Consider the following 13,023-nt stretch of genomic DNA (forward strand, 5'->3'; position numbering starts at 1 on the left):
CACACCACAGGGCCAGAATGCATGCACAACTTTTTGGATCTCTACAAAATTTGATCTGAGATTGATTTGTGTTTTCTTCTACCAGGAGTGCTATCAGTACAAGGCATCTTCCAGGTAGTCATAGATTGATGCCTCTTTGCCCTCTGGGACTGATGCACAAATTGCGAAGGCAATGAATGGGTTTAATAGGAAGAAAACAAAGAACATAAGCATCTTACATACCATTGTTCTGTACCAGAAAACAGACAAGATGGCCTTTAAGGTGTAGTGGTATCTTGCCTTGCCAAGGGAATTGTGGTCATGGCCACACCCTTTGGGAATTGTTTCATGTACAGACAAGACCCATTATAAGGTAGAGGAGGGGCTAGCTTATGTTCTTTTAGGTTGAGAGCATAGGAAGGGCAGAGATTGCATGTTCTGGAGCAGGAAGACTGCAGTGGTTATTTACTCTTATTTATGTAAGTGCTTTCCTAATAAATACTGATTTATCATTTATCTTGGGTCTGGAGGACTCATTTAAACCCCACCTTCATTAAGGTAGTCTGTAATTGCATAAGAACATTGCCACAACTAACGACTGAAAATATAATGACAAGAATCATCCTTAGAGACAATACTTTCAAAAGAAGGAAAAAAATGAGAAAATGTTGCAGCATGAATGAGAATGGTTTTCAGTATGATTAATTATGTGATAACTTCTTTCAAACCAATATAATGTTAATTTATATAATTTGACACGGCAGTCCCTAGTACAAGGCACAATTATAAATTTCTTATCTTGTGTTTCTACCTTTGTCAGCAAGCAGCCGACAGGGTTGCCCCGTGTTTATTCTATATTTCAGGTATTCCTGGGCAGAAAGCTTACACCAGGCCAACATATGGAAAAGACCATTCAGCATTACATTGTATTTCCAAAAGTATAGCTCTGTTGCATGACTCCTGAAAGCAAGTGGAGCTAGGAAACAGTTGGCTGTATGTTCATGAGAAAGGAGAAAGGATTTAGGGAACTCCAGAAACACTTCCATGAGTACACCCCAAATCAACAAAGCTGTAGAAAGTGCTGAGGAGCTGGCCACTTAAGGCTTTTAAAGCACCTTGTCTAAATGCTTAAATTCAGATATTGGCATTAATCACCAAAGCAACGCCTTCTGCTCGTATTTGCTATCATTGTCTTTTGTTTCTGAAATGTAAATGGTAAAAAGCAAATCTTTTTTTAGTACCAAATTCCACTGAATCCATTTCAACAGTAACACTGAATCTTCTGTAGGAGTCTGTCCATAACAAATAAGTTACAAGATGGCTAAATCCCCCTTCTGATTCACAATAACAAAGAACTGAGACAGTCAGGGAGACTCTGGAGCTGTTAGAAAGTTCTTGAAGGTCAGAACCCTCTTAAAGGACTTATGACTGCTTTTGATTATAGCACCAGATAATTGGAAATTTTTTCTTCTCTAAGTTAATAATTTTATTAATAGAATCAATTTGTAGTTGGTATTTATATTCGGACACAGTAGGAAATGCTAAATTATTTACTGAGCAAAAAAAATGCGTTTTTCATAATTAGTATCGAACAAGGGTATATAGAAAAGAAAGCTAAATGAACGATGTCTCGATTCTCATTATAGCCTCAAAGCTTCAAGCCTTTGCCTGAAGGAGTCCAAGCCCTTTCTCTGGGCCCCAGCTTGGAGCTTGACTTCATTCCCTGTTAGTACAGGTGTGCCTCAGATTCTCACACAGTCATGCTGATTTGTGTCTCCTTCAGGTGAAAGTTTGATTAAGGCTCAGGAAGAGTAGAGATTTCTGATGGCTACAGAATTATAAACTGCGTGTGTGTGTGTGTGTGTGTGTGTGTGTGTGTGTGTGTGTGTGTGTGTGTGATCATATATGTGCACATACACATTTGGGACCACATAATGAGAATGCACAAAGAGTTGACTTTTTTTTGCCATGTGAGACAGAGCAAGAAGGGTAGGAATCTGATCCTGATGATGCTAGTGCCCCAGAGAGTCTCGATTAGCTAGCCCCCATAACCATAAAAATGACGTCTAGGATATTTTTGTTTGGTGCCATCGTAAGAGCACATGAAAGAGAATTCTGACCAGCAAGACATTGCTTACAGTTTCCAACTTTCCCTAAACTGTCTCAGATCATTGGTTTTTCTGAATTATTTTCTTTTCACTTGATGAGTTGAAAGTATTCTTGCTCTAAGTATTGCTGTAGATCATACATCAGAAGTGAGGTCACATTGTACTGGTAACATTGAGGACTAAACATCTGTTTTTCACCACTGGGTTCATTAATGACTTAGAACTATACAATTATATTTCAACAAAACTACTTATTTATAAAGGATCAGCTATTCACTGAAGTATTGCTAAAGTACTTCATACTAAACGGTTGTTAATAATTGCCTGTCTTCAAAGGTTCTGTTCTAATTGTAAAATCAAGTTGGAGTTGAAAGCCAACATTATTGGTAAACTCAGATCAATTTTGAGAGTGCCTCTAAATCACACTAAGAGCTCAGTGTTTAAAAACCTGATAGAAATTCATACCTATATTCTTCTTGGGTGAAGCGTGGGATCTCTCCAGGATGTAAGACGAGAATTCTCACGGTGGCACTGCTGGACATCACAGGCTCGCCCTCATCAAAGGCCACAACCACCAGCTAAAAAAGTGACAAGATCCACATATAGATTAGGAACAGGAGAAAATGCCAATACAGACAGTATCAAAGATTTTGCTATTTTGTTCCTGGTTCCAGTTGCAGGAAGAAGTAATCATTTTTCTAGTCCCTTCAAGGAAAGAGTTATCATGTTAGAATATGCTACATTCTCCCATAATCTTCATAAACAGCTAGCTATGTAATGTCATTTTTACTTGCCTGAAAAAATCAAATGAATTACTAAAGCTACCAAGAAAAAAAATAACTTCTCGTAGAGTATATGGATGATGTTCTGTGTAATTCTAAATGGGTTTCTACAGTCAGTGCAACACACTTACTTAAAAGGTGTTAACTCTAGTTGTATCAACAGCAAAATGATAATTAGTTTACTTACAAAAATACTAATTTTCCAGTGAATTTTCTCAAGATAAAGAGTAGAAATGTTTCTCTCTAGAGAATAAAACAGGCAACCTCTATAGTTAACACTTTATTATGTAATCTCTTAAAACAATTAGTGTATTTAAAACCAACATACACTACATAGTGGACATTATTCAGATACATAAACTGAAAAGTTTTAGTCTCATGAGGTAATATCTATGTATTATTACTACATTATTAATTGGTACTTTCCCTTAACAGCTATAATACACAAAGAAATGCTCTAATATTTATGCTAAGGCATGCCAAACATTTTCACAGAGATGTATGCTTTTGTGAAAATTATAGGTTATAACTACAAAGCAACTCAGTTTAGGTTAATGGATATTTTTCTTCAAATTTTCTAGAAGCATTATCTGTCAAGAATATGTGATTTTGCTTCTGCAATCGTACTTGTGGGCACTTATGCTTGTAAGCAGGTGTACAATGGCATTCACACAAGTCATTTCAGAACAATAGAGTTGCTTGCTATAAAAGCACAGTAGAGAACTAATGATCTACTATAGCAGAATTAGAAACACAAAGAAAAATGTAAAGGTTTTACTGGCATAGCAGAATGCCATATAGCCATTAGGATAAGAGTATTCCTTGTGTTGGTATGGACAGTATGTAATTGAGTACAGACTGACTATCATAATTACTGTAAGGCATAGACTCTCATTATAAGATCAAGTAGTAGTCTCTACTTATACCAAATGTATAATATATGAAGTAATTATTAAATACAATTTCCAAATTTCAATGAGAAATGGTATTTTTAAAACCAAAGAGGTGAAAAATGCAAAGAAAATCATATTGACAACTGTTAAGCAAAACCCTCAGGGCTAAATGTCAAATAGATGTCACACTGACCTTAAAAATTGTTGTTGGCTCTTCATTAAGATTGACACGAGTTATTACTCTTCCAGAATCTTCCTCTACATCAAAAATACTGGCAGGGTATGGAAACTGCACGTCATCCACTCTATACCTCACCCGACTTGCAGGCAAACCCTGAAATGAAATCATTGATCTATCAGGATGGAAGTAGAGAACATCAGTGGAAATAAGCTGACTTTTAAAATAAATGCCTTTGTAGAAAAGAAAAATTGTCATGGTTCCACGCACTGTGTTAAAATTTGACAGGATATTTTCTTTGTGAACAATTCAACTCTAACCAATGAAGTGCATTGCAATTAGGCTTTGGTAAAATGATTTTTATGAGGGGAAAAATTAGTATACTTCCACAGCCATCTTTACTTTCATTCTACATGTTGTCTGCCTCCCTAAACACCCATTGTCTGTGAATATTTTATTTTCTGCCACAGTTGTTTCACTTTTAATTGTGCTCATATAAATCCAGAACACTGGTTTCTTTTAGCTTATGTATCCACACTATAGCTAAATGGCTACACCTGAGAATATTCACCAATCCCCCTATCCACTAATAATCTACAACCAACTGTCATCATAGTCTTGACTACTGTGGACAACTCATACTTTGATTTCCTTCCATCTTTTACAACCACCTTATTTTCTGTATTGGATACTGATGTGGCTCTCTGCTTTCATTCTCTTAAAATTGTCTTCAAAATAAAAGCACTCTCAGCTGCGAGTGGTGGTCCACACTGGTAATCTCAGTGCATGTGAGTTCAAAGAGAAAAGGCCAACCTGTGCTTCCTAGTGAGTTTCAGGACATTTTGGAATGCAGAGTAAGACCCTGTATCAAAATAAAAAACAAACAAACAAACAGAAACCTAGAGAGGGAGCAGGAGCCAGAGTACATAAGCAAGAGACAATTCAATCTCATAAATGCTGTTCCTAACCCTCTGGTGCTTTCCATCAAAGACATAAATCTAGACTCCTCACATGGGGATAACAGATCTTGAAAATGTTTCATTGTTTTCCTACCTAATTGGAAATCACTATTCATTTTGCCTCATGTGTTGCTGCTATTTATGCTTGGATACCTTTGTTTTATTCCTGATACACCAGTTTGACAGGCTTCCATTTTCTTAAATTTGTGCTCATGATTCCCTGGATCCATTTAAGATGTGCCCCTAAGCTATTGTTATTCGCCAGTCTTACCTGGAATTGTTTCACACATTTCTGTTTACTTATTGTGATAGTGTAAATATGAAATATCCCCTACAGGCTCATGTTTTGAAATATTAGTTCCCAACTTTGCGGCAGTTTTCATGATGCTAAGATCATAGACATGTACCATGATGCTTCACTAAATGCCCTTTCCCCCCCTTTTTATTATTTTATTTTATTTTATTTTATTTTATTTTTTTGGTTTTTACGAGACAGGGTTTCTTTGTATTGTTTTGGAGGCTGTCGGTCCAGCCTGGCCTCGAACTCACAGAGATCCGCCTGCCTCTGCCTCCCGAGTGCTGGGATTAAAGGCGTGCGCCACCACCGCCTAGCCTTCGCCCCCCCCCTTTTTTTTAAAAAATTAGAAATAGTGATGTCTCTAATCTTAATTCATTTATGTCACACTTTATGTGCTTGTGGATTTTCTACCCACTAATAATCTGTTCACATACTCCCATCCATAGCTTACATTTATTTCTGAAGATGGCAGGGATAATGAGAGACAGACAGACAGCTTTCTTTGTGCTTATTCTATGCTTATGATATTCACTACGGGTTAAGGAGCGATGATAGCTAATACATAGACTTCTCCAGAGACGAGGAATAAGGATGTGGTGTGGTTACAGGGACCCCCACATCATTACTTATGTGTGTTAGGTCTTTTTCCTCACTCTATAGACACATATCCCAAGAGACACAAAATATATTCTGATTAACAGAGTGTAGTAATTATATTATATGTCTAGTTTGACCTGATAAGTAATTTTAACATATTTTAAGCTCAAAGTGATATTATTATACACATGCACACATAATAGCATATATACATATATATGTTAGTATATCACCATATGTATACATATTTATCAGTTTGAGTGTTAAAAATATCTATTTAACTTTATTCTTTTGGGAAGCAATCTGATTATAATATGTATTTTCTTTGTGCATTTTATGTATATTCTTACATTTTTTCAGGAAAATTTTGCTGTCAATATAAACCACTTCATCAGACAAGGCATTCAGTGAAAGTCTCCCAGGCAAATAAAACAACCAATAAGCGAAGAAGCAACACAAGAAATTTAATTTTATATTCTTAAATGTAAAGGAGATGGTATTAACTCTGCAATACCTTTTGTCTGCTAAAATTGACATTTACAAGCCTGCATTGCTATGGACACATTACTATGAGTCTTACTTATTATAAATATGCTGACAGTGTGATATGATATACTCTATAGCCTATGGGCCCAGATATAAGAATTTTATCAGGATGGTACATACAGTATGGTTTTCTTAGAAACTGAAACTCAGTATAATTCCATACCATAAGATAGAAATCATTAATATGGAAAAGTAAATATAAATTTATATGAAGAAATTATAAGCAATTTGAATTATTTTTTGTTATTAGTACATTTTTTACTTTAGACTTCCATTCTTATGGGTTAAATGCAGCATGTTTTGACTTAATTATGGTAAAGATAGAATTAATTAGTACAGACAGCAATTGCAGATCTGTGTGAAAGATATTGCAAACATACAAACATGAGGAATTTCAATGAGACTGTAATGGACCAAAATAATTAGATTCCTACTATCGCAGGGTACCTCATTTAGTTATTCTTTAATACATACTTAACAAGTAATTACTCAGACTCACATAACTTCATTTATAGTAATGTGATCATGCTATATCAGGAAATACTTAACACATCATCATGAAATTCAAATAATAAGTAATTTGTTTTCCAGATACATGAAGATTTGTTTTTCTCCCTGGCATGGTTTCAAAAACTCTTTCTTTTAGTGTCTTTGAGAACAGCATTGTTTTACTGCATAAGTATAATTGACATACAATTGTAATTCATGTACAATCTTCCAAGCATGAGTTAGCACAAGGAATTACTAAAAAGTGGTTAGCATTTTTCATCATTCATGATAATTTTGTCAATTACTTTTTGTAATTCTAATGAAATACTATGATATCCATAAAAATGATAAAGAGGAAATATGGGTCAAGCTCAATTTATCCCAAAGATCTGTTTTTCATTTTCTGCCTATCTATATGTAACACAGAAGTCTGATAGGAGGAGTCTTCATGTCATATGCCATGTAATTAGTAGTCATGCAGTTGTGGTATGACTATAGCTTTAAAGTGCCAAGAAACATTTCTTTGACATTATTTCACACTTAAGATCTTGGGAAATATGCTTATTAGAGGGAAAAATAACTCTCAAGACATCAAATAATACTATTCTATAACTTTCTAATTCTGACACATTTGCTAGGCTAAGAAACAGCAAATTCCCTACTTCCCTTACAAAACAGATCACATAACCTAGAGGTTGGACCTGGACCAGAGTGGATCATTTGAGATCCTGTTTCTGCTCCCATAAAATATTCCTACTTTTAAATGATAAGACAGGGGATTTTGGGGACTGGAGAGATGGCTCAGTGGATGAGAGTACTTGTTGCTCCTCTTGGGGCCTAAGTTTCATTCCTAGCACCCAAAACTGGTGGCTTACAATTGCCTGTAGCTTCAGTTCTAAGGTTTACAGCGTCCTCTTCTGGCCTTCATGGTCACAAATGCATGTGTTATATCCTCACACACATACATACCAATAAAAACTAAAAATGAATTTAAAAATCAAGAATTTCTACTACTGCTGCCTTCATGAGGTTTGAAATAGGTCTCTTAGGAATATTTTCAGCCGATGTTCACTGGAACTATTATGTGTTCAAATCACAGAAACGACTTAGGAGTGTACTGGTAGATCAGACTGCAAAGATGTGTTCTATATGCACAAAACTGTATGCATAGAGTGGAAAGGTTGCCAAGTATACACAATCATAGCAGAAAAGGCAACCCTGCCATTTGTAACAATGGGAATCCACCTTAAGAACACGATGTTGCTCCAAACAGTTAAGTGCATAAAGAAAAATACTACTTAATTCTTCCTGAATGAGGAATGCATAAAAGTAGAAATATCACCTATATTTGCATTAAGAATCTAAAGTAGTCAAAGAAACAGAGAAGAGAACAGAGGTTGACAAGGACAGAGGGGGAGGAAAATGGGGAGCTGATGTTCACAAGGTCCAGCTTTCAGTTGTGTGTTTTTGTTCTGTTTTCTATATGTAAGAATTGAAGGGCGTAGTGCTTAAATAAATGTAGGAGTAGCTGTTGGGGGGCCCATGTAGAGCTGATGCTGTTTCATGCAAAACCCATTTTCTTGAAGCCCTGGGAAACTGTCTTCAGTTAATGAACATTCAAACTTGTGTATAAGGAGCCATAAATATCAGGGAATATTAACATGAGAATCAATATCTAATTACTAGTGTGTAGATTATTTCCAGTAGACAGGAAAAAACAAAACACAAAAGTAATGATAAAATTATCTTGGCTTTATAGCACTTTAAATAACATAAAAGAGTAGGGATCATATACGTATGGTGTTAAGGAGAAAACATTAGAAGGCTCTAATAGCTTGTCAAAATATGTTTTATATGTACCAACAAAATAAAACCCCATATTTCTAAGAAATCAGTGTCTATCCTCAGCTAAGCAAAGGTGCGACAAGATACACTGCTTAGAAATGGAAGGATCAGTGTGTGAAAGTGTGGGGCTCACTCACATAGCATAAACTGGAGTTCAGCATATGATCACTTTAGAATACCCAGATATTCAATTAGGATGCTACGAATAATTCTTATGGAGACCTTCTGTAAGCAGTTTAGAAAAAAAATTGGGAACTATGCCTGACACTGCTTGGATAGCCAAGAAAATGAGACTAGATAAGTCATGGGCCTAGGAGAATAACAAATACTACTGTTCTGTTGCTAAAGGATCATAACACATAAATGAGCCCTAATGACACCCTGTTATACCTTACAGATCAGTGTCTCACTCAGTCACTGCCACAGAAGCTTCTTTTGGAAGTAGATGGGGGATACAGAGACCTACAACTGGACATTGGGCAGAAAATGAGAGACCTTGGAATATCCAATTCTAAGTAGGATATCTTCATTAAACTCCCCAACTCAGGGTTCAAGGAATTCTGTGGAAGAGGAAGCAGAAAGACTGCGGGAGCCAGAGGGAAATGGATGCTGCTAAGGAAACAGCGTCTTCTAGACAAAACAGCACAGACACACATGAACTCACAGAGCCCGTGGCAGCATGTATGTAGAGGGTCTGTACAGGTCCAAGCCACCTGAGGTCTCAAGAGCTAAGTAAGAGCTGGAAGTGAACACAAGCTTCATCCATACCCAAGACAACTATTTCTAGTTGACAACCACTCATAAAAAAACAACAGTTTCTCCAAGAGAGTCTCACTGGGTATACCAACTACACTTAAGGTCAGACCATTGCCCAGCAGTAGATGGCCAATGCAAAGTGAACTCAACACATTTTTTGAAGGCTTTTATCTCGTTGCTTTGTTTGGCACCTGGTCTTTCACTTGTATGTGAAGGTTTACAATTTATGTTTTAATTTTTTGTGTGTCCCTGGGTGCTGCACTTCTCTTGTACTTTTTCTTTATTTTGTTCATTTTGATGCATTTGCCTGTTTGTTTCTTTAAAGAGGAAAAGAAATAAGGCGTGGATTTGGCCAGGTGGGGAGGTAGGCAGGATTTGGGAGTTGATGAGGGAAGTTAACTGTGACCTGAATATATTGTGTGAAAAAAAATGTATTTTCAATAAAAACTAACCAAAGATACCCCCTTAGCCCCTTGATACATTGGCAGTTTCTAAATGAGACCAGTGATATTTTCCATCTTAAAATAGTATTGATCACAAGTAATAGTAATCATTTTACTGTTTTTAGTAACTTACAGTTCATGATACATTAGCTATACCATATCATTATAATGCTACCTAACATAATGTAAGCCCAGAGAGGCCATAAGAGCCAGAAACTTAAAATGCATTAATAAGCCATTTCCAAACATTAACCACGTTTATACTGCCTCATAAAAACCTTCTTTGCATTCTCATTTTATTTTTTGCCTTCAAATCTAGCTATAACCCACAGTCATCTAAAAACCCCATCTACATCCATTCCATGTTTTTTTCCATCTAATTAAGTTTCTGAAACCAAAGGGATATGGGCTGGGTCATGTCACCTCAGTGTTTGTAAGCCATTCATGGTGCAAGTAGACCATGATTGCATCTCTGTTCAGCTTTAGGGTGAAGGAAGGAACCTATGATCTGTATATGCCTCACATACACTAGACTGTGGAGTCACAGTTGGCTTCTGCTGCATAGCTGGCAATAAATTGAATTGATGCAGTGTTACAACACAGGCTGGAAAATGAAGAGTGATGAAAAATAGATCAGTAAAGATACCAATGGAAAAGAACAGATGAACACACTAAGCAGAGGTAAAAACGCAATTTCATAACATTTCTGGTTCTGGGCAGCTCTCAGTGCTACATACTGAGCAAGTAAATAGCAAGCTATGGATCAAAATGGGATGACTCCTCTTATGAACTCACTGGCTATAAAATGATGTGGAACAACGGGCAAGCTTTCTCAGAGGACAGCAATCAGCTGGCGTTCCTGGTGACATCACAGCATTTTAATAAAGTACAAGGTACTCATCATAGAAATCAAATACATGGCCATCTTTCCCTCACTGTAGAGATCTGTAGAGGTACCCTGAATGGTGAGGATGACTGTTAAACACATCTGTACAAACACTGCCCAAAATAACTCCTTGGAGGCTTGTCTAAATCCAGAAGTGCTAAATCTCATGTGTTCATAGAAGGATATGAAATTCATCACACTGGTGACTACTGTCTCATTATTCCTTCTGAAGAAATATTGTAATATTACTTACTGTTTAGGAATAGACTTTAAACCAATTGCTATTGATAATTTATAATCTTTTTATGGGGATTTTATTTAGTAATTTTCTAAGATTATGATTTATTTGAAAATAAGGAAGTCTATGAGTTGCTAGCATTAAGCAGGTTCTCCTTAGTGCCCCATTTAATGAGAAACTTATTAATCCTAAAATACATGAAATGGAAGATTACACTAAGGAGTTGAGTTTCTGTGGGCTTCCATGCTTCACTTAGAAATGGGTGAACAGTCAACCTCACTTATGTATCCCAGTTGGTCCATGGCTGTGTGTTGACAGAAGACACTTAATTTTAATACTAGTTATATAATAGGTTAATTTATGACCCTTCCTATGAACTGAATCCCATGTGATGAGTTCAAAGTTTCAGAAAGAATCAAGATATGTGAATGGAAATTACACTTACAGTTTTGTTTTGTGAGAGTTTGAAGTGAGAAGTCCCTAGTAAGCAGAAAGACAAGGTTAGCAGGTTTTTTTCTTCCAGAAATCCACATCCCCTCAATTCTGTGTGAGCACATAATGTCAATCCTGCCATCTCAGTAGAGGGGGAGAGAAAATCCCAACAGTGTTGGGGTCCTGGAAGACTGCTCCTCCCTCCAGAGCACTTTAATTTTGCACAACTTTATAATTTTTAATTTATATTCAGAAACAGTGTTCTCTCTGGCTTTTGAGACTGCACCAGGTCTCTGCATTTGATACTTCAAACAGTTTGCTGTTACTACTTTATAGTTTAAAATGTGTGGTTCTCACTTTCCTCAAATCAAACAGAATGTCTTGACAAAGACATGGTAAGTTTCTAAACATAAAAGTAATTTCTAAATAGCAATGATACTTAAGACAGGAGAGGTCAGAAGCTATGCTAAGAATAAACATGCATCATTCTTGAATTTCAGTTTTTCAGTGACCTAACTGAAGCCTGGAGGCAGCAAATCTTCTGAATATCATATATAGCCAGATTTCGGAGGCTCTTGCAAATTTGCCAACACTGAAGAGCACAAAAATAAACATTACCTTATCTATTTATTACATTATGCAAATGTTTCCTAGCTGATTATTATGTACTGAAGGAATATGTGGGACTAAAAATGGAGTGAGTTTCCTACTATTGAAGAACTTGATTTAGAACAGAGGTCACCAAATAAACATTTAGTACTATATTAGGCAGTAATAGCCTCAAGTTCTGCCTCAAGGACAGAAACTCTACAGATAGCAAATTAAAATTATTATCTATTGATAAATGTTTATAACCTCAGGAGGGAAGAAAGCATTGTACAATCATATCTGTGAAATACATGATTTTATGAAACCAATATCAAAGTATAAGAACAAAATTATAATAATTTAAAATTACATGCACAGTGCTTTTCTTCTGAAAAATTCCTTGGATTTGGGTTACTATTTTGCACTTGTGTGAAAACATCCAAACAATAGGCATCTTAATTCAAGGGAACAAATCTGTAGAAATAGGTAAAAAACTAAACTCCAAATAATAGCTATTATGAAACACTGCTAATCCTTCAAGAGTGGAAACTTAAATCAGAAATTTGTACCTTATACCCAAGAGAAGAGGAATGAGGCCAGATCCTCTAAACAGATGGGGAACATAGCGGGGGTAGGGAGGAGTGGGAGCTGGGAAGAATAGAGGGGGAGAAGAGGAAGAAAGAGTAGGTCATGGGGGAACAGGAAGGTTGAGTGGGGGGGTAGAATAGGGGGAAGAGGGAATCATAGGTTAGAAGACAGATCAGGCAACAGTGTGACCTCTAGTGATCTAAAGGGATGACACCAATTGGCAAGCTAAGCAATAGTGGAGAGACCACCTCGGATGCCCATTCCTGATAATGAACTTGCTGTCTATAACCATCCTGGAGCCTTCATCCAGTGACTGACGGAAGCATAGGCAAACACCCACAGTTAAACACTGAACTGAACCCAAGGAACCCAGTGACAGAGAGGAGCGATGAGCAAATTGGCAAAGAATGGGCTGGCA

General features: G+C 36.5%; 1 protein-coding gene across 12 annotated transcripts in view; it reads right to left on the reverse strand.

Annotated features, from left to right (window-relative positions):
* Pcdh15 (protocadherin related 15) overlaps positions 1-13,023 on the reverse strand; it is a 1,295,283-nt gene that overhangs the window by 124,186 nt on the left and 1,158,074 nt on the right. For all 12 annotated transcript variants that reach the window (XR_005871270.1, XM_040732073.1, XM_040732072.1 and 9 more), the window contains 2 exons: positions 3,956-4,096; positions 2,553-2,665 (listed from right to left, as the gene is read on the reverse strand). Coding sequence is in view for 11 of the 12 variants with exons in the window: in XM_040732073.1 (XP_040588007.1) it covers positions 2,553-2,665; positions 3,956-4,096 (254 nt within the window). In the remaining variant the exon portion in view is untranslated. The remainder of the gene's footprint in view (positions 1-2,552; positions 2,666-3,955; positions 4,097-13,023) is intronic.

Source organism: Mesocricetus auratus, unplaced genomic scaffold (genome assembly GCF_017639785.1).
Source record: "Mesocricetus auratus isolate SY011 unplaced genomic scaffold, BCM_Maur_2.0 Super-Scaffold_100027, whole genome shotgun sequence".
Taxonomy (NCBI): domain Eukaryota; kingdom Metazoa; phylum Chordata; class Mammalia; order Rodentia; family Cricetidae; genus Mesocricetus; species Mesocricetus auratus.